The sequence below is a fragment of the Adiantum capillus-veneris genome, chromosome 24 (assembly GCF_014529385.1).
Source record: "Adiantum capillus-veneris isolate H3 chromosome 24, ASM1452938v2, whole genome shotgun sequence".
NCBI lineage: Eukaryota > Viridiplantae > Streptophyta > Polypodiopsida > Polypodiales > Pteridaceae > Adiantum > Adiantum capillus-veneris.
In genome coordinates this window covers 85,722,005-85,744,784 of record NC_140954.1, presented here as the reverse complement: position 1 = coordinate 85,744,784, position 22,780 = coordinate 85,722,005, and the positions used below count along the sequence as shown (strand labels likewise).

Sequence of the window (22,780 nt, the reverse complement as noted above, 5' to 3'; positions counted from 1 at the left end):
TGGAAGAAAACGAGGAGATCCTTGTTCCTGAACAGATTTTGGCACATAATGATACGAAGAAAGGTAAAGTCTGAAGGCGGTTCTTGGTTAAGTTCAAGAACTTTCCTGCATTTGATGCGAAGTGGATGGAGGAGGGGGACCTAGCAGATACTCCTCGGATTGTGAAACTTTACCTCGATGTTTTGGTTTAGCATAGTCTACTCCAAACGGAACCCAGAAACTCAGCTTGGCCGAAGATCTGGTGCAGTGGGATGCACAAGAGGGGAGTTACTCCGCTCCTTTGTCAACAGATGCCTTGATTTTGATACTAAAGTCACTGATGTCTCTTTGAGCTTCAGGGATACTGAGAGCTGACAGTATTCTGCTGGATGACTTTATGAAATGGAATTCCTGATTATGATACTGATTTGTTCTTGACTTCTTGTGAGTGCAGGAACTGGTAGACGAAATGACTGCAGCATTTTGGTCTACTTGATCTCGAATAGACATGGTTGCAATAGGGGTTAGTCAATCGGACATCGATGAGGTCCCGATTGGACCTAGATGTGATTGCTAGCTACATTGCCGATAAATCATGGTCTAAGATCCGAATGAATGTTGAATGTCATGTGATGTCCTATGATGTCTGGTGATGTCCTGTGATGTCGTGTGATGTGACTGTCGATTTTGTAAATGTGCTAGATGTGTGTTCCTAGTACGAAGGTACTAACAGTCAGTGTCTGCTAAGACAGTTTATGGCTTTTGTCGGTTTTGCAGGCGTAATCGCGGTCGATTACAATGCTTTCAAGAGGGGGGTATGTCACAAAGTGATGACGTGGCAGACAGCAGAAACCCTAATTTCTGCCAGAAACCCTAAAATTCTTGCAAACCCTAATTTTTGCCAAAAACCCTAAATTCCGAAAATCGCGGAGGCGGATTATTATTATTAAAAAAAAAAATTTGGAAAATGATGAGCGACGCGAATTTTGCTTTTGCTTTTTTTTTTAAAAAAAGAGAAAAGACTCTCTAAGAGAGAGAGAGAGAACTGATGCTTTTGATTTTAAAAGCTTTTGGGGCTCTGCTTTTGGGCATCCCTTGTAACCTTTAAATTAGTGGTGAGGGCCTCACTTCTCAGAGCATCTGGACGCAGAGTCTGAGAGTGAAACCCTAACCGCTCTCTTGTACTTTGATGATTGATTAATATAAAAAGAAATACCGAAAGGGGCGCCAGTCTTTGGGGCCAATATCTCTAGGCACGGAACTCCGCCGGGCCAATGCAAATCTATTGTGATCTGTGAATTGTTTTGAAGTGGTTATTTGGTGCTGTCGCGGTTGATTCTTGACTTGGAGTGTCCAAGTTTGTTACACAGTCTAGGAAGTGTTATGGCACCCTTGTGAGCCTGTACAGAGGACCTACATGCCCAAACACTTTAGAGTAGTTGCATACCCTCTGAATGCACATGAGCACAGTTAGTGTCTGCTAGGTGTAGGCACTAAGGAGTGTTCCCATACAGTTGCATTAGTACCCAGCCTAGGTATTTATCTGCATGTGAAGCACCTCTTATAAGTGAGTTTATTAACTCATTAACAAGTGAGTGGCATTGCCCGACCCAACTTTAATTCCATATATAAGTGACCCTAGGAGCATAGGCAAATATTGTTCCCACTTGCTCTTATTATCTGACACACAACATTTCAGCAGATCAAGACAGTAGAATTAACCTCTTCTGACTGTCCATCGGTTTGCGGATGAAACGAAGACAAGAACTTGAGCGTAGTGCCCATGTTCTCAAACAATCCTCTCCATAACAAACTCGTCATGTGAGGATCACGATCACTGACAATCGACAGTGGTATACCATGGTACTTAAACACATTGTACATGAACAACCGTGCCATCTGATCAAATTTTATCTTCTTCCTGACAGGAATAAAATGGCCCTGTTTGCTGAACTTGCAGATAATGGTCCATATACCATCATTTGTAACAGACTTGAACACTCCAAGTCAAGAGTCTACCGCGATAGCACCAAATAACCACTTCAAAACAGTCCACAATTCACAATTTATTCCACACTGGCCCGGCGGAGTTCCGTGCCTAGAGATATTGGCCCCGAAGACTGGCGCCCCTTTCGGTATTTCTTTTTTGTATCAATCTGAGTTCAAAGTATAAGGTACGGGCAGGCGCTCACACTCAGACTCTGCGTCCAGATGCTCTGAGTTGTGAGAGGCCGGCCCATTATTTAAAGGTTACATGGGATGCCAAAAGCAGAGCCCCAAAAGCTTCTTTAAAAAGCTTGCCATAAAAATCTGCCCTTAGGCTTTCAATTTTAAAGCTTCTTCAAAAATTAAAAGCCCTTTCTCTCTCTTGCAATTGCGTAGAAAATAAAGCAGCAAAAGCTCCCTCTCTTTCTGAGATCGTGTAGCCAAAAGCATCGCTCAAAGGCTGCCAGCGCTGCCACGTCATCGCCCATGAAAAGCGCCGCAATTTCCGCCGCAAATCCTGGGCCTGCCGTACCAGCCTGCCACGTCGGCATTTCGCACAGTTCAGTGGGTAGCCCCGTCAAACTGTGGACACACCAAGGGCATCCACGTCATCAGATTGTGACATACCCCCTCTTGAAAGCATTGTAATCGCTCTCGATTACGCCTGCAAAACAGACAGAAGCCATAAACTGTCTTAGCAGACACTGACTGTTAGTACCTACGCACTAGGAACACACATCTAGCACATGTACCAATCGACAATCACATCACAAGACATCACTTGACATCACAAGACATCACATGACATTCAATTTTCATTCGGATCTTAGACCATGATTTATCGGCAATGCAGTTAGCAATCGCATCTAGGTCCAGTCGGGACCTCATAGATGCCCAATTGACTAACCCCTATTGCAACCATGTCTATTCAAGATCAATTACACTAAAATGTTGCAGTCATTTCGGCCATCAATTCCTGCACTTTAAAAAAAAAGTCAAGAACAAATCAGTTTCATATTCCAGAATTCCATTTCATAAAGTCATACAACAGAATACTGTCAGCTCTCAGTATCCCTGAAGCTCAAAGAGACATCAGTGACTCTAGTATTCTAAAATCAAGGCATCTGTTGATTAAAGGAGCGGAGTAACTCCCTCTTGTGCATCCCACTGCACCAGATCTGCGGCCAAGCTGAATTCTACGTTCCAAAGCTTCAAGGTAAAGGTTCACAATCTGAGGAGTATCTGCTAGGTCCTCCTCCTCCATCCACTTCGCATCCAATGCAGGATAGTTCTTGAATTTAACCAAGAACCGCCTTCTTACTTTACCCTTACTCTTTGTGTCCTTATGTGCCAAAATCTATTCAGGAACAAGAATCTCCTCGTTTTCCTCCACTTCGGGTTGCTCATCGGGCTCCCCATCATCAGGCACATCACCTTTGAAAGGTTTCAAGAGACTCACATGAAATGCATTGTGAATCCTCCAAGTGTCAGGCAGTTTCAGTCGGAAGGAGACATCATTGATCTTTTCGGAGATCTGGAAAGGTCCGTAGTATCTCATACTAAGCTTTGGAAAAAGCCTCTCCTTTCCCTTCTTCTTTCTCAGGCATGCCTTCTCAAAACGTAAGAGCACCCAATCATCCTCCTTCAATTTCAAATCACGACGATTGCGATCCGCTGCCTTTTTCTGTCGTTCTTGAGATTTCTGCAAAGCCTCGCGGACCTTGGCAAACGCCGTGTCTAAGTCGCACGTATACTCATCAGCTTCAAAAATCCTACCTTTCGTGCTTAGGAAGGGTGGAACCTTCGCAGCACCTTCAACAATCTCAAATGGCGCCTTCCCCGTCGAAGAGTGTATCATGTTATTGTAGGCAAATTCCACCAAAGGTAGATACTTTTCCCATTGAGTCTTCTAATCTGAGATATAAGACTTCAATAAATCTAAAACCATTGAATTGGCAATCTCAGATTGTCCGTCAATCTGCAGGTAGAAAGATGACGACAACTGCAACCGCGTGCCAATGTTCTCTCAAATTTCCTTCCAAAACAAACTCGTAAATCGAGGGTCCCTGTCGAAGACAATCGTCTCAGGCATGCCATGTAAACTAAAAATTTGGGCCACAAACAGTCTCGCTAAGTGATCCGGCTTGATTGTTTTCTTCACTAGAATCAAATGAGCCTGTTTGCTAAATCTGTCAATAACACTCCAGATACCATCGTGACCACTCTATGTTCTTGGGAGATCAAAAATGAAATCCATTGCAATACTTTCCAAGGGGCAGGTGGATATGGGCAAAGACTGTAACAATCCCTGTGCTTTATGCCTGTCAAACTTGACCTTCTGGCATACCAAGCACCTGCGCACAAACTCTTCCACATCCTTCTTGAGTCTCGGCCAAAAGAAGTATCTCTCTACCCCTTTCATGGTGGTATCCCGCTACTGTCTCCCCATCCCGTATTCGTGTGAAAACGTCTGCAAAATCTGGATCTGTGGCATACTGGTCAACCGTATCCTCAAAGCTTCGATGATGTATCGCAGAAATAGCCAGAACCAACGGCTTCCGAGACAAAGCATCTGCCACCAAATTCTTCTGTCCCTGAACATGGACAATCTGGAAGTGAAACTATGACAAGATGTTCGCCCACCGCATTTGCTTTTCCGATAGCTGCTTCTGTGACAAGAAGTAGAGCAAACTCTGATGGTCTATAAAGACAGTAAAATCCGCTCCGAGTAGGTAGTGCCGCCACTGAGTAAGAGCATGGATAACCACCAAAAGCTCTTTCTCATAAATCTGTGCTGTCAATTCCGGCCTTGAGAACAATCGGCTCTCGTAAGCAATGACATGGCCTTCTTGCATTTAGACTGCACCGAAACTACGACCACAAGCATCACAATATACTTCAAATGACTTCTGCAAGTCCGACAAAGTCCAAACTGGTCCCGTAGTCAATTTCTCTTTCAAAGTCTAAAAGGCAGTCACCTCTGTGGGTCCCCACGGAAAAGGACTCCTTTCTACGTCAAGATATACAAAGGGGAAGCAACCTCTGCAAACTTTCGAATGAACCGCCTGTACGAACACAATCCCAAGAAGCTTCTAACTTCATGGACATTCTTCAAATCGGGCCAATCACGGATAGTCTCTATCTTGGCCGGATCCATCTGTACTCCTGCTGCTGAGACAATGTGTCCCAAAATGTGTATCTCTTGTAAGAAAAATTCACTTTTCTTTGCATTAATCACTAACTTGTGATCTCGTAATTCCTGAAAGACCTGAAGCAGATGATCTCTATGTTCTGCCTCATTCTTGAAGAAAACAATGATATCGTCAAAGAAAGTGCCAACAAATAGCCTGTACTCTCGAAAAATCCTGTCCATCATCCGGTTAAATGTCGCAAGAGCATTGGTTAGGCCAAAAGGCATCACCAAAAACTCAAATAACCCAAAAGTCGTCCGAAAGGCTGTCTTGTAGACGTCTCCTGGCACAATTCGGATTTGATGATATCCACTCTTCAAATCAATCATGTTAAAGCACGAGGATCCCAATAATCTGTCGAGTATATCATCGATCCTAGGAATCGGAAATCTGTTCTTGATGGTGATTTTGTTGAGAGCTCTATAATCGATGCACATTTTCCAAGATCCGTCTTTCTTCAAAACCAACAACACTGGAGAGCAATACGGTGAAGTACTCGGCTGGACAAGACCCTTTTCCAAGAGGTCTTCACTTGGTTCATAATCTCTTCGTTCTATGCTCGGCTTACACGGTAAGGTGGCTGGTTTGGTGGTGTGCTTCCAAGAATCAGATCAATGGTATGATCTTCAGGACAAGCACGTGGTAACTCGCCTGGCAGGCCCTCTGAGAAGCAATCGGCATGAGAGTGGAGAAAATCTTGGCGTTCTTTATCAAGTTCGGACATATTTGTCCTATCCTCATCACTCAACTCTTTCAAAAAGATCGAGTAAACAAACAGACTGGATTTCATCAATTTTGAAATGGCCAAAGCCGATACAATAGGGACAGACTCGCCCTTCAGTTTTATATCGAGTACAATGGTTCTGCCCTTCTCTGTAGTCAATGTCGCTTTCCTCGCCCGATACTCGACCACGGCGTTGTTCTTGTGGTACCAGGGAATTCCCAAGAGAACATCACAACCTTCCAAAGGCATTATATAAAAGTCCTCATGCCCCAAATACCCCCGACAATGCAACCGAAGTTTGCCGACAGGTGTAATGGCTACAACTGCCTCCGCAAGTGGTTCCATCCAATCGGGAGTGATCTCGAGCCGCGCCGCCAATTCCAGTGAAATGAAGTTGGCCTTAGCTCCTCCATCAAAGAAGATCAAGGCTTCTTGGTCTTTCACTTTGCCCCAAGCTCGGCAAAGTTCTGTACTCTCGTCCACCGTGCTGGGATCGATACCCACGCAATCTGGAACCAGTCCTGTTTTCATCTTTCCTTTTCTTCCAGGTTCCTCAGTTGCTCTCGAACTCTCAAGCCTTTCATCGTCCTTGTCGTTCTGTTCTTTCTATGCCTGTGCCTTTCTGAACTGTCTGTAGACGAGTCCTCTGTAGAACTGTCACTCACGGGGCGAGATTTAGACTTCTTTGTCTTTTTCTTGCCCTTTCGGAAGCGTTGCTTCTTGCTTCACTTTTTGCCTTTTCGGTCTTCTTCGCTCGAGTCAGATGAGCTAGAAAAACTGTCAGAAGAAGAAGAAGAAGAAGAAGAAGAAGAACAGGATACTCCTTCAAATCGAATACGCTTCTTCTGTTTCTTTGCCTTTTCAAATGTTGACTGACGACCCAAATAACCCGCAAAGTCAGTGCCTTTTTCTACTTTTTGCCGTGCTTTTTAGCTTTGTTTTGCGCGTCAAAAAGCTGAGCAATTCGTGCATCAACCACCTCTTCCAATTCCTTCTCTGAATACTTCTTGGGAGCAGGAGGTTTCTTGAGCGCGGGTTTTGGGGGTGGTGTTGTGGTTTTCTGCCACTACGCGTGCACCTCCTGGAAAGAAGCCTCGCTCATATATTTTGCAAATTTTGGGTCCTTCGCAATTGAGCATCATCTTTGTTGCATCGTCGATCAATTGACGACGCTCCATCTCTTGACGCTCCGCCTGAGTAGGCCGAGGTGGGCCATACTCCTTGCCGGAATCTTCGTTGTGATCCCTTCCCGCATCTCCGGATGCAGAGGGAGTCGCCTGATCTTTGCCTGAAGCCATAGGTGCCGCGGAAAAAAATTGGGATCGCATTTCCCATAGAAGAGAAATCGGTCGTGCTTTGATACCACTGTAATAGACTTGGACACTCCAAGTTAAGAGTCTACCGCGACATCACCAAATAACCACTTCAAAACACTTCACAGTTCACAATTTATTCCACACTGGCCCGGCGGAGTTCCGTGCCTAGAGATATTGGCCCCAAAGACTGGCGCCCCTTTCGGTATTTCTTTTTTGTATTGATATGAGTTCAAAGTACAAGAGTGCGGGCAGGCGCTCACACTCAGACTCTGCGTCCATATGCTGTGAGTTGTGAGAGGCCAGCTCGTTTATTTAAAGGTTACATGGGATGCAGAGCCCCAAAAGCTTCTTTAAAAAGCTTGACATAAAAATCTGCCCTTAGGCTTTCAATTTTAAAGCTTCTTCAAAAATTAAAAGCCCTTTCTCACTCTTGCAATTACGTAGAAAATAAAGCAGCAAAAGCTCCCTCTCTCTTTTTGAGATTGCGTAGCCAAAAGCATCGCTCAAAGGCTGCCAGCGCTGCCACGTCATCGCCCATGAAAAACGCCGCAATTTCCGCCGCGAATCCTGGGCCTGCAGGCTGTCGTACCAGTCTGCCACGTCAACATTTCGCGCAGTTCAATGGGCAGCCACGTCATCAGATTGTGACATCATTCCCTGTCGACGTTCTTGGAAGATCAAAGATAAAATCCATAGCAATGCTTTCCCATGGCTTATCTGGAATTGACAATGGTTGTAACAACCCTAGTACCAACCTTTTGCTTGTCAAATTTGACCTTTTGGCAAATCACGCATGCTCACACAAAGGCATCCACATCTCTCCTCAAAGTAGGCCAATAAAAGAATGTCTCTACCGCTTTGAAGCTTTCACTATCACATCTGTCACGATTGCGACTATGTTAACAACAATACATCTACTCCTAGTTGCAAATACGCAAAGTGCCATGCCAAGGAGGACCCCTGCGCTTGGATGGTCACACCCCTTCACCCAAAGGACGTGTCTCTTCGCCAAAAGCCACACTCCTTCGACGACTGGTCACACCCCTTCGCTCTACGGGTGCGACTCTTCACCCAATGGTTACAGCTCTTCGCCGAAAGGATGTGTCTTTACGTCTAAAGTCGTGTCTCTTCACCAAGAGATGTTTCTTTTCATTTATGTCTCTTCGTCTCCTATATAAGGAGCCCTTGTATCACACATTCAATCAATCAAACACAAAGTCTTCTAAGTCTTGTCTCGAGTACAATTCAAGTTTCTTAAGTCTTAATCATGAGTTTAAGTACTTAATTAAGGATTAGCACCTAGAATCCTTACAGTGGTATCAGAGAAAAAAAATTCCCGGGACCCTACGGTTGTGAGCCTCTCACCCTTGACGCTACACTCTACCCCTTTCCCGGAGTTGTATGGAAGCAACAGAAAGATCGACTACCTACCAACATGTATGAGGTAACCCGAACCCTTCTCTTATTAAGTACATAACCAAAGAGACAAAGATGGGTGTGTATGGCATACCTGCTAAAAATATTGCCAGATGCCTCTTCGTCGAAAGGTGTCCCTTCGTGCCAAAAGGTAGCAACCCTTCGCCGGCAGGCACCCTTCCGCAGCACTGCTGAAATTCAGCAGCCTTAGAATTACACCACTTGGCGTAGGCACCCCTTGGTGCTACCTCATCACTGGCAAACCCTTTGGCGATGCCCCTTCACTAGCGCACCCTTTCCCCAGGTATGTCAGGCTGAATTCTGAAACGCTTGAGACTCTCAAACACTAGGTTGATCATGCTGAAAACGATGGGCTGAAAAGGCGCACCCCTTCCCCAAGAATTCCGCACATTGGAGTTACCTCTTTGCAAGCGCTGGCTGTTTTACGCTGCCAATAGACTTTCGCTGGACTCTTTTACGTCATTTGCAGGCAACATAAGCTTTTTAATCTTAGCATCTACCTTCGATTTTAATTTGGCTGCCCATCCCCAAATTTTTAAAAGCCCTCATGTGAACTTACGTTATACATTAACCCTTCCCCAAATTCACTTACGAGAAATACATGATGACCAGCAAGCAGCATTACAAATGGGCGCATGTTATTCTACAAATTTCTCTGACCAACGCTGGCTCCCTGCTTGTCCTTTGGACGCCATGGGAATCGCACCCATGGTAGACGATGCATTCGGGGTGCCCGTCCCTTATCTTTCATATATAGACGAAGTTCCCGAAGAAGCCATACCGGTGAATCCTCTCCCTATAACGGAGCTTCCGCAAGTGCTCCCGTCCCAAAACCTGTTCACAGAACCTCCTCCTGCACTTGTTCGAGTTCCTTTTGAGGCATAACCATGCCAAATTCCCAGGATGGAGGTGTAACAAACTTGGACACTCCAAGTCAAGAATCAACCGCGACAGCACCAAATAACCACTTCAAAACAATTCACAGATCACAATAGATTTGCACTGGCCCGGCGGAGTTCCGTGCCTAGAGATATTGGCCCCAAAGACTGGCGCCCCTTTCGGTATTTCTTTTTGTATTAATCAATCATCAAAGTACAAGAGAGCGGTTAGGGTTTCACTCTCAGACTCTGCGTCCAGATGCTCTGAGAAGTGAGGCCCTCACCACTAATTTAAAGGTTACAAGGGATGCCCAAAAGCAGAGCCCCAAAAGCTTTTAAAATCAAAAGCATCAGTTCTCTCTCTCTCTTAGAGAGTCTTTTCTCTTTTTTTTTAATTAAAAAAAAAAAGCAAGAGCAAAATTCGCGTCGCTCATCATTTTCCAAAAAAAAAAACATATTTTTTTTTAAAAAAAAAATAATCCGCCTTCGCGATTTTCGGAATTTAGGGTTTTTTGGCAAAAATTAGGGTTTGCAGGAATTTTAGGGTTTCTGCTGTCCGCCACGTCATCACTTTGTGACATACCCCCCTCTTGAAAGCATTGTAATCGACCGCGATTACGCCTGCAAAACCGACAAAAGCCATAAACCGTCTTAGCAGACACTGACTGTTAGTACCTACGTACTAGGAACACACATCTAGCACATGTACAAAATCGACAGTCACATCACACGACATCACAGGACATCACCAGACATCACAGGACATCACATGACATTCAACATTCATTCGGATCTTAGACCATGATTTATCGGCAATGTAGCTAGCAATCACATCTAGGTCCAATCGGGACCTCATCGATGTCCGATTGACTAACCCCTATTGCAACCATGTCTATTCGAGATCAATCAGACCAAAATACTGCAGTCATTTCGGCTATCAGTTCCTGCACTCACAAGAAGTCAAGAACAAATCAGTATCATAATCAGGAATTCCATTTCATAAAGTCAGCCAGCAGAATACTGTCAGCTCTCAGTATCCCTGAAGCTCCAAGAGACATCAGTGACTTTAGTATCAAAATCGAGGCATCTGTTGACAAAGGAGTGGAGCGACTCCCCTCTTGTGCATCCCACTGCACCAGATCTTCGGCCAAGCTGAGTTTCTGGGTTCCGTTTGGAGTAGACTATGCTAAACCAAAACATCGAGGTAAAGTTTCACAATCCGAGGAGTATCTGCTAGGTCCTCCTCCTCCATCCACTTCGCATCAAATGCAGGAAAGTTCTTGAACTTAACCAAGAACCGCCTTCGGACTTTACCTTTCTTCGTATCATTATGTGCCAAAATCTGTTCAGGAACAAGGATCTCCTCGTTTTCTTCCACTTCGGGTTGCTCATCAGGCTCCCCATCATCAGGCACATCACCCTTAACAGGGTTCAAGAGACTCACATGCAATGCATTATGAATCCTCCAAGTATCTGGCAGTTCCAATCGGAAGGAGACATCATTTATCTTGTCAGTAATCTGGAAAGGTCCGTAGTATCACATACTAAGCTTTGGAAAAAGCCTCTCCTTTCCCTTTATTTTTCTTAGGCGTGCCTTCTCAAAAGTAAGAGCACCCAATCATCCTCCTTCAGTTTCCAGTCGCGACCGATCCGCTGCCTTTTTCTGTCGTTCTTGAGACTTCTGTAAAGTCTCGTGAACCTTGGCAAAAGCCGTATCCAAATCTCGCGAATATTCATCCGCTTCAAATTTCTAATCTTTCGTGCTCAGGAAGGATGGAACCTTCGCAGCAGTTTCAACAATCTCTCATGGCGTCTTCCCCGTCGAAGAGTGTATCGTGTTATTGTAGGCAAATTCCATCAAAGGTAAGTTCTTTTCCCATTGAGTCTTCTGATGCGAGATACAAGACTTCAATAAATCTAAAATCACTGAATTGGCAATCTCAGATTGCCCGTCAGTCTGCAAGTGGAACGATGACGAGAACTGCAACCGCGTGCCAATGTTCTCCCAAATTGCCTTCCAAAACAAACTCATAAATCTGGGGTCTCTGTCGGAGACAATCGTCTCAGGCGTGCCATGTAATCGGAAAATCATCGTGATCATTCTGTATTCTCGGGAGATCAAAAAAAATGAAATCCATTTCAATACTTTCCCAGGGGCGGGTGGGTATGGGTAAAGGCTGTAACAATCCCTGTGCTTTATGCCTGTCAAACTTGACCTTCTGGCATACCAAGCAACTGCGCACAAACTCTTCCACATCCTTCTTCAATCTCCGCCAAAAGAAATCTCTCTCTACCCCTTTCATGGTGGTAGCAATGCCGCGGTGACCCGTAAAAGGTGGACAGCGGCAATCAGTCATAACCTTTTCCCTCAACGGCTGTGTAACGCACAACATAGTCTTTTTCATCAAGTAGCCTTCCCGAAGGGTGTATCTAGCTACTGTCTCCCCATCCCGTATCCGTGTGAAAATATCTGCAAAATCTGTATCTGTGGCATACTGATCGACCATATCCTCGAAGCTCCTATGATGTATCGCGGAAATAGCCAGAACCAACGATTTCCGAGACAAAGCATCTGCCACCACATTCTTCTGTCCCTGCACATGGACAATCTGGAAGTGGAACTGTGACAAGATGTTCACCCACCGCATCTGCTTTTCCGAAAGCTGCTTCTGTGACAAGAAGTAGCGCAAACTCTGATGGTTTGTAAAGACAGTAAAATCCGCTCCGAGTAGGTAATGCCGCCACTGAGTAAGAGCATGGATAACCGCCAAAAGCTCTTTCCCATAGATCTGTGCTGTCTTCTCCAGCCTAGAGAACAAACGGCTCTCGTAAGCTATGACATGGCCTTCTTGCATCAAGACCGTACCCAGACTACGACCACAAGTATCACAAAATACTTCAAATGACTTCTGCAAGTCCGGCAAAGTCAAAATAGGTCCCGTAGTCAATTTCTCTTTCAATGTCCGAAAGGCAGTCAGCTCTGTGGGTCCCCACGAAAAAGGTACTCCTTTCTGTGTCAAAGTATGCAAAGGGGAAGCAACCTCTGCAAAGTTTCGTATGAACCGCCTGTAGTACGAACACAGTCCCAAGAAGCTTCTAACTTCATGGACATTCCTCAAATCGGGCCAATCACGGATAGTCTCTATCTTGGCCGGGTCCATTCGCACTCCTGCTGCTGACACAATGTGTCCCAAAAAGTGTATCTCTGGTAGGAAAAATTCACTTTTCTTTGCATTAATCACTAACTTGTGATCTCGTAATGCCTGAAAGACCTGAAACAGATGATCTCTGTGTTCTGCCTCATTCTTGGAGAAAACAATGATGTCGTCAAAGAAAGTGCCAACAAATAGCCTGTACTCTCGAAAAATCCTATCCATCATCCGGTTAAATGTCGCAGGAGCATTGGTTAAGCCAAAAGGCATCACCAAAAACTCAAATAACCCAAAATTCGTCCGAAAAGCTGTCTTGTAGACATCTCCTGGTGCTATCCTGATCTGATGATATCCACTCTTCAAGTCAATCCTGCTAAAGCACGAGGATCCCTGTAACCTGTCGAGTATATCATCAATCCTAGGAATCGGAAATCTGTTCTTGATGGTGATTTCGTTGAGAGTGCTATAATCGATGCACATTCTCCAAGATCCGTCTTTCTTCAAAACCAACAACACTGGAGAGCAATACGGTGAAGTACTAGGCTGGACAAGACCCTTTTCCAAGAGGTCTTTCACTGAGTTCATAATCTTTTCATTCTGTACTCGGCTCACACAATAAGGTGGCCGATTCGGTGGCGTGCTTCCAGATATCAGATCAATGGTATGATCTTCAGGCCCTCTCAAAAGCAATCGGCATGAGCGTGGAGAAAAAAATCTTGGCGTTCTTTTCTTCAGGTCAAAACATATTCAACCTTTATCCATCGTTCAGTTCTCCCAAAAGAATGAGTAAGAAAACTGAAGTTCATCAAGTACAATCTCTAAGCCCTTCATTTATCAAAGTCGCTTTCTCGGCCCGGTAGTCAACCACGGCGTAGTTCTTGTGGTACCAAGGGATCCCGAGTAGAACGTCACTCACGTGCCCTGAACACCCCTGTCATTGCAAACGAAGTTTGCCAATGCTCGGTGTAATGGCAACATCCCATCCGGGTGCCAGTCGAACTACCTCCGCCAGTGGCGTCAGTCTGTCGGGCGCAGTTCCAAATCGAGCCGCCAATTCCAAGTGAAAAGAAGTTGGCCTTGGCTCCTTCAAAAGAGCTTCCTGATCCTTCACTTTGCCCCAAAAAAAAAACGGCAAAGTTTGTACTTTCATTCATTTGATTCGGTGCAAGTCCCACGCCATGTGGTACCAGTTCTGCTTTTCTATCTGCCTTTTCTGCCACATTCCTCAGCTGCTCTCGAACTCTCAGACCTGTCGTCGTCTTTATCATTCTGTTCTTTCTGTGCCTTATCAGGGCACTTTGCGGAAATATGTCCATGTTTCCCGCATCCAAAGCACTTCCCCTCTCTGATGAAGCGAGCTCTCTCCTCAGGAGTAAGCTTGGGTCGTGCATCCTTTTTTTTCTCTGGGTTGCTCTTTTTCATTCTACTTTCATTCCCAGAAGTCTGTTCGGCTCGTTGTGTCATGGCCTCATCTGTGGGGTAGGTCAGACTGCCAGAGTGAATGGCAAAGCCTCGCTTCGCATGACTCATCAACTCCTGAATAGAAGCTGACTTCTGTTCCAAGCAATGATCTCGGATCTCTGTAGGTAGACCCAAGGTAAACCGCTCAATCTGTTCTCTGAACGAGATCTTCTTGAATGAAGAGGCGGGTAGAAAAGAGCTCCAGAATCTTTCACGATAAGAATTCACTGTATCGCTCTTGGTCATCCGGAGATGGTTCCAAGCAGCTCGTATATCTCGCTCAAACTCTTGAGTCAACCAAGAAGAAATAAAAAGCCTCTTGAATTTCAGCCATGTAACTGGCACAGTCTTGCTTAATAGAAGCGTGGACCACCAAGTACGAGCATTCCCCTCAGAGTAAGAGGCAGCTCTCCGAATCTTGGAGTGCTCTGAATAGCGTCCTCCCGCGAAAGCGATGTCAAACTGCTGTATAAAAGACAAAGCCTTCGAAGCATCTGAGTATCCTGAAAAGTATCAAACTTGATCGAGTGGCCACCTTCCTTAAACTCTCGGACTTTCTTGCTGTTATCTTCGAGAAAGTCATACTGGTTGGCTTTGTAAAAATTCTTCTTGTTCGCATAAAACTTTCCGTCATCGGAATCTGAGCTGTCTGTAGACGAGTCCTCAGTAGAACTGTCAGTCTCTGGGCAAGATGTAGTATTCTTTGCTTTTTTCTTGCCCGTTCCGAAGCTTTGTGTCTTGCTTCGCTTTTTGCTTTTTTTCTGTCTTCTTCGCTCTAATCTGAGGAGCTAGAAGAACTATCAGAAGAAGAAGAAGAAGAACTGGGTACTCCTTCAAATCGAACACGCTTCTCCCGTTTCTTTGCTTTGTCGAAAGTCGACTGACGACCCAAATATCCCGGGAAGTCAGTACCTTTGTTCTGCTTTTTTGCCGTGCTTTTTGCCTTTCTTTTGCACGTCGAAAAGCTGAGCAATCCGTGCATCAACCACGTTCTCCAGTTCCTTCTCCGTATATTTCTTGGAGGCAGAAGGTTTCTTGAGAGCGGGTTTCGGGAGTGGTGTTGTGGTTCTCTGCCACTCCATCTGTAGCTCTTTCAAAGAGGTCTGGTTCATATATTTTGCCATCTTCGGGTCCTTGGCAAAATTGAGCATCATCATTGTTGCATCGCTGATCAACTGGCGACGCTCTATCTCTCGCCGCTCTGCCTAAGTAGGCCAAGGCGGGCCATACTCTGTCTGAATCTTCGTTGTGATCCCAGCCCGCATGTCCAGATGCAGAGGGAGTCGACTGATCATTACCTGAAGCCATAGGTGCCGTGGAAAAAAAAATTCGGAGATCGGATTTCCCGTAGAAGAGAAATCGGCCGTGCTCTGATACCACTGTAACAAACTTGGACACTCCATGTCAAGAATCAACCGCGACAGCACCAAATAACCACTTCAAAACAATTCACAGATCACAATAGATTTGCACTGGCCCGGCGGAGTTCCGTGCCTAGAGATATTGGCCCCAAAGACTGGCGCCCCTTTCGGTATTTCTTTTTGTATTAATCAATCATCAAAGTACAAGAGAGCGGTTAGGGTTTCACTCTCAGACTCTGCGTCCAGATGCTCTGAGAAGTGAGGCCCTCACCACTAATTTAAAGGTTACAAGGGATGCCCAAAAGCAGAGCCCCAAAAGCTTTTAAAATCAAAAGCATCAGTTCTCTCTCTCTCTTAGAGAGTCTTTTCTCTTTTTTTTTTTATAAAAAAAAAAAAGCAAAAGCAAAATTCGCGTCGCTCATCATTTTCCAAAAAAATATATATATTATTTTATTTTATTTTAATAATCCGCCTCCGCGATTTCCGGAATTTAGGGTTTTTTGGCAAAAATTAGGGTTTGCAAGAATTTTAGGGTTTCTGCTGTCCGCCACGTCATCACTTTGTGACAGGAGGTGGTCAATCTGACGATGCCCTTACTCATATTAAGGAGCAGATGGCCACACTTTCCGCAAGCCTTGCATCACTTCACACTCGCTTGGATGAGATGCATATGGAAAACACTTCTCGAAGTCGACCTGTTGTTTCTCGAACTACAAATGCAGCATCTTCAACACCTTCTTCCGAAGCTTCAGTGGACGAACCAAACGAACCAGATCCAACTGAAGAGGTAGACAATCGCGAACTTTAATTACTTTACAAAAATTTTAATGCTGCACAGAAGAAGAAGCTTGATGTTAAATTGCCGGAACCATACACTTGTCGCCACGACAAGCGCGTGCTGGACCAATGGCTGTTCAAAATGGAGATTTACTTATCGAACACAGACTTGGTCAAAAGTAAAAAGTTGCACTTGCTAGTTCTCTGCTCAAAGACACAGCATTTCTTTGGTGGCAACGAGGGTTGCTGATGGTAAACACACACCTTCTTGGGATAAATTCCGGCGTGCTATTCACAAGGCGTTCGAACCTGCCAATGCGGATTTTCATGCCCGGTCCTCTCTTCGCCGCCTGAGCCAGACAGGTCCCTTGGCCGCGTACATCACAGAGTTCCAAAGGCTAATTCTGGAGATAGAGACCCTTAGTCCCTCTGATAAACTTCACAGTTTTATCGACGGACTCGAACCCAACCTGAAGGATGATGTGCACAAATACAACCCTACCACCTTGGATGCTGCAATTGCCTATGTGGAGCGTCTTGGCGATAATCGACGCTCTACACGGAATTTTCTCCCTAGTAACAGATTTTCAAATAGCGCTCGCTTTTCACAGCGTGATCGTAGAGACAGCTATAGCCAAAGTCAGCAACATCAATCTCAGTTCAGACAGCAAGCAACACAACGTTATTCAACTTCAAGGTTCTATTTTCAAGATCGACAATCTGAAAGCAGATCTTATTCACATGTTCCTCCACTTGATCGTGGTAAAGGATGTGATTTTTCTCAAGATCGGCATTCCAATACTCAGCAAGGCTCTTCGTCAAATGGATCTTCGACTTCAAAGAAGGAAGGATTATGTACAATTTGCAGTGGTGACCATAGATGGTATCAATGTCCAAAGAGACCAAATCCGTCTAATTTGAAAAGAAATTCCAACGCGGAAACATCATCGAATTCTGAACAACCAAATTCTGCTAAGGATAAAAGAAAATCTGTGGTCAATACGATTCGTGTCTCAGAGGATACGAGTATTCTTATGAAGCATGCTCAGTGCAATTCTTCAGTTTTGGAGCCTCTCAAAGCAAGTTTTGAGCCTTCTTGGAACACTCAATGGTCGCTCTATCAATATTTTGGTGGACAGCGGATGTTCTAATAACTTCGTCAGCACTCCGATAGTTCAACAGCTTGGCTTACCAACTCAGAAGACATCTCACTTATATGATGTGGAATTAGCAGATGGATCAATTTTGACTTGTGATCAGACAGTTCGACGGTTGCAGTTTGAGATGCAAACTTATGCAGATCAATTGGATTTCGAAGTCATGCCTTTATCTTATTATGACATGATTCTTGGTCAGCATTGGTTATTCCAATATGATCCAGCAATTAGCTTTCGAGGACATACTATCAATTTATTCAAAGATGGACGTGAATTGACTTTACACGAGCTTTCTCATGCGGAAAGAGTGATTCAAACCTCACGTGTACTAGTCAAACAGCATGATACAGTGGATTATGAAGAGAATATGATTTTCGATACAGATGCAGATATTATTATTGATGAATTTTTGAATTCATTAACTTCTCCTGAATCAATTGATGAAGACAAAGATAAGGACTTAGTTGCAAATTCCAAGTCTGAAGACGACTATGCTTTCTTTGATTCTTTGTTAGATGATGATATGCCAATTACAAGCCATAAAGTTACAGTTTCAGAAGATGATTCTGAAGAATTTTAGGATTCATTATTGGAAGATGATTATACTCTCAAGCCAAAATCCTCTCCAGTGATTCATAAAGTTGAAGTTACCTCATCTGAAGAGTACCTTGAGAAGATTTCCTCTTCCCCAAATATTTCGCAGTTACTGGAAGATTTTGAACCAAAAGTCTTACATCACATGAAGAATTTTGAAGATCAACCTCTTGTTGCAGTCAACCTGATAAAGCCAGATTCCTCTAAAAAGTCTTTGAATAATGCAATGACACGGGATTTAGCAGTCAAAGCAAAAAGGTTTCGCAAGAAGCAAAGGTCCAAGATAAAGGTTTCCGATAACTCAAAGATTGAAGATTTTTGAGATTCAATGCTTTTCCAGAGTTCTATCAACATCAGAAGTCATTTCTTTGACACGGGCTCTCATGTTAAATGGGAGGGAATGTCACAATTGTGACTATGTTAACAGCAATACATCTACTCCTAGTTGCAGATACGCGAAGTGCCATGCCAAGGAGGACCCCTGCGCTTGGATGGTCACACCCCTTCACCCAAAGGACGTGTCTCTTCGCAAAAAGCCACACTCCTTCGACGACTGGTCACACCCCTTCGCTCTACGGGTGCGACTCTTCGCCCAAAGGATGTGTCTTTACGTCTAAAGTCGTGTCTCTTCACCAAGAGACGTGTCTTTTCATTTATGTCTCTTCGTCTCCTATATAAGGAGCCCTTGTATCACACATTCAATCAATCAAACACAAAGTCTTCTAAGTCTTGTCTCGAGTACAGTTCAAGTTTCTTAAGTCTTAATCATGAGTTTAAGTACTTAATTAAGGATTAGCACCTAGAATCCTTACAGCATCAATTCCACAATGGCTTTCTACCATGATAGCTTGACAGCTTAACTTGAGAGCTTGATAGCTTGTGTGAACGTAAGGGATGGGGGGAAGGGATATTTTATAAGTGGAAGGGTCGCTCAAAAAAAGACTGTTTCTTAAAAGCTACCCATTTACGGCCATCCGTTCCTCGACGCTCCGTTCCATTCCGGTAACACTTCATCTCTAGAACGCCAAAATGTTCCGAGACGTTCCCTTCACTCACCAATGCTCAGAACACTGTTACCACGTTCTAGGGGTTATTTCTAGACGTTCCCGATAAAACTACGAGTGATGAGAGTATTCATTAGCACTCTCACTTTGGTCATGTCCCAAATGCTCTTTTGCAACATCTTGTTTCCAGGAATGTTGTTACTGGCTTGCCCAAGCTTCGCAAGTCTCATCATGTTTTCTGTTAAAGTGCGAAACGCAAACACCACGGTGACTCATTTCCAAAGAGGCAACTTTTCGTGCCTCTTGTTATAAAAAAAATAGAGGTACAACTAAAATATGAAAGCTGCCGCTCGGGTATCGAACCTGGGTCCTTACACACCCACACATCCACCTTAACCACTAGGTTACAACCCCGTTGGTTTGCCTCTTGTATTTTGTAAATAGTTCATGTTGATATTGCAAGTCCTGTGGAGGTGGGACTCGGTTGGAGGTTCAAAATATTATTTGATACTTGTTGATAATTCCTCTAGAAAGACATGGGTATTTTTTCTAGATAAGAAGTCTGATGTTCTCTTTAATTTTCAAAATTGGATAAGTCAAGTTACAAGGCAATCCAATTATAAAGTCTCTACCTTGCAGACTGAAAATGGAGGTGAATTTCTCTTTGATTCATTTCTCTTCTAAGGGAATTCAAAGGCAAACCTCTCTCCTTTCAAAGTCAACGATGCGGAAGCACAGAGATAGAGAGAGAATGAGAGAGAGAGAGATGCTCAAACCAACCAAGCAAGCAATGAGTTAGATCATCATTACCATGGGGGCAGGATGCTCTTATATACTCTCCTAGGAGACTTAAAATTTAAATACCCCTCACATGAATTGCCCGACCAAGACTCATGTCAAATAAGTAAAATAAATACCTAAAATGAAAAAATAATAAATAGGGTCGTATTGGACATTCACTTGAAATGCATAATTTTGACACCTCTCTACAGCTCACACAGGACATAAGAAGCAAGACCAGGTCATTCAAGAAGCTACGATGGACACCCCAGTAGTACGTCTTACTATGGTTACCTCTTTAAAGCAATCAGAACAACACACGTGTGAAGTGGAGGCCGACACCATTTCTCCCTTTTTGGCCATGCTCACTCTAAAACGTTCAAGATGCAACATGAACTACCCAAGACTAAGTAATTAGAGAAGCCTACTGAGTACTCACCTTCCTTATAAGCCACAATTGCTAACTCTCCAAGTTGAACAACTTCTTCCATGCCATAGTCCACTGAAGGCCCTACTTATCCGTATATGCAAAGTGCTGCTAGTGCCACATATAATCATGCCGGCCATGACCTACCAATATTTAAATGCTTATATTTACTTTATCCACCCCCCTTCATACGAAGCCAGGTCAATATTACTATCTACCCCAAGTAGTCAAACCAAGTTAATTTCAGTTGCCCCCCACCACTTACAATTGTAGTGGTGAGTGCACTTAGTTGGCAGCTGTGATGTGCGTGAGAGTGCCGCACATGAGGACACACACAAGCAACAATCATACATGGTACAAAGAATGAATAGATTGAGACTGTTGCATTTTGTGTGAAGGTACTACTACCTCCACACATTTCAAACCAGCAGAAGTGATCACACACACATATGCGCAGTCAATAACATACAGAACAAGAAAATGCATCATACATGCATGTAAGCGTAAGCACAGACACACGTACAAATAAAAGAAGCGAAAAGGCAAACCTTGCTAAAACCTGCAGGTGGAGCAGAGTTGACGTTATGGCTGCTTTTGTGAGCCGACCTGAAGAAAAGCCTTGCTGATGGAGGGTTGCCAACAAATGACGTCTTCAAACGAGCTGGAAAAGAGCAGGTGGGAAGAAACTGAGTAGAGTGGAGGTGGGCATCGCAGTGTTTGGTTAGTGGAGAGAAGCAGGCTTCTGCCATGCTCTCTCTCTATCTCCCAATGCGTGCTGCTGCAAAACCATCTAAGAGAGGAGGCTCTTTTCCCCTGGTTCTAGCCGGGAAAAGTAGTAAGTAAAAATTTATGGACAATTACCGAAATACCCCGCTAATTTGTGGAAATTCCCACCCTTCAAATTTCACAAAATTCTATCTTGATTGGATTGTTCAAGACTTTCTAATCTTCAGTTGAGATCAGTCTTCTTATGAAAAGCTACAATTGTCTCTATTTTTGGAGAAATTTAATCTCACAACTAGGGGTATTTGGGGATATTGGAAAATTTGAAGGGCATTGTGGGAATTTATGACAAAATATTGGGGGTATATGGGGAATTTTTCAAATTTGAGGGGTATTCTGGGCATTTCCACATATTAGAGGGATATATTAGTAGTTTTCCCAAAAATGCGAGAGCCGATGTAGTTCTCTTCTCTGTGAGTTTCTTCCTTCCTACAACTCTGTGAGTACAACTGCCATCATAAAGAACTATCCTCAAGAAAAGATAGCCTCACATGGGCCTCCCCTTTGGATGCGTCTCCCCTTTAAGTACCACAGGATGCAAATCATGGGATCGACAGCCTAGATTCAAAATTGAGCTACCATTAAATCTCTGCCATCGATTTTTGGGAGTTAATCTCAGGATTTCGAGATTAGTGAGAGAAAAACTAATCTCAAGATGTGGGGCTTAATCTCGGGACTCCTCACCCCCTTGCATCCGCGATTTGAACCCTCGCCATCGGGGTGAGCCCTAACCATCACACCCACGTGCGTACTTTACTTTAGATGCAGGACCATGTGGTTATAATTCCAAAGAAAACTAATTATAAAAAAACTAATTACAGATTGATGGTCGAGATTTAGCAACGGCCCCAATTTCAATATGTATCATTGATCCCATGGTTTGCATTCTATGGCAACATGGGCAAATTACCTCATCTTTACCAGTTTAGAGGTACCCAACTTAGGTGAGGAATTATACATGATATGCTCAATTGATTCGAGCTTTGAAGGAATGCAATAGAAAGTTGTACGCAACAGGTGCTTGTAAGAGAAATGACAGCGTGAATAGCAATCCAGAGAGGAAGAAGAACATTTTATTTTCCCCGTGTAAAAATTTCAATACCAAATGTTGAACAAATCGGGGGTATTTAGAACCGTTTCTACTAGCAAGGCTTGAAAACACAATCCGATGGTCCGGATTTCAACTCAACTGCGCTAACCACTTCAGCTCACAATAAGAGTTGCTTCTAAACTGGAGCAATCAAGTGTTAATTTTTGGGAGTAGACGAGCCCCTCAATAGGGGGGCATCTTTTCAGTGGTCCCTCTACCCAATACAACGGGGAGTTGGGCATGGGATCAATGATTTCAATTGAAAGGGGTTGTGTCGAATGATCAAGGTCATCGTTTGGTAAAAACTAATCTCAAAATGACGAGACTAGTGGGGAAAAAAACACTCTTTGGATACCACGATTTATGTCAGAATAATCAACATTAGATACATCCCCAACATTAGACTTATCTTCAAGCGAGTCTTTACTTTTCATACTTTTGTTATCATATCATGCAGCTGCTTCATTTTGTCCACAATGAAGCATGGGGCTTATCTTCAAGCGAGTCTTTACTTTTCATACTTTTGTTATCATATCATGCAGCTGCTTCATTTTGTCCACAATGAAGCATGGGGCTCGTTGTTATAGAACATTTGTAGCGAAAACTTCATTGTTTCAAGTCCTTAACAAGAAAGCAATCGTTAGCTGAGTGATCCCATTCAAGGCAATCTCCATGTTTCAAAA

At 43.9% G+C, this 22,780-nt stretch overlaps 1 protein-coding gene across 1 annotated transcript in view; it reads right to left on the bottom strand.

The window, feature by feature from the left end:
• The window catches only part of LOC147426705 (uncharacterized), a 67,285-nt gene extending 46,236 nt beyond the window's left edge, over window positions 1–21,049 (bottom strand). The window contains exon 1 of the mRNA XM_086498872.1: window positions 20,773–21,049. Within this exon, the coding sequence (XP_086354998.1) occupies window positions 20,773–20,973 (201 nt within the window). The 5' untranslated portion in view covers window positions 20,974–21,049. The remainder of the gene's footprint in view (window positions 1–20,772) is intronic.
• Between the last annotated feature and the right edge of the window lie 1,731 nt (window positions 21,050–22,780).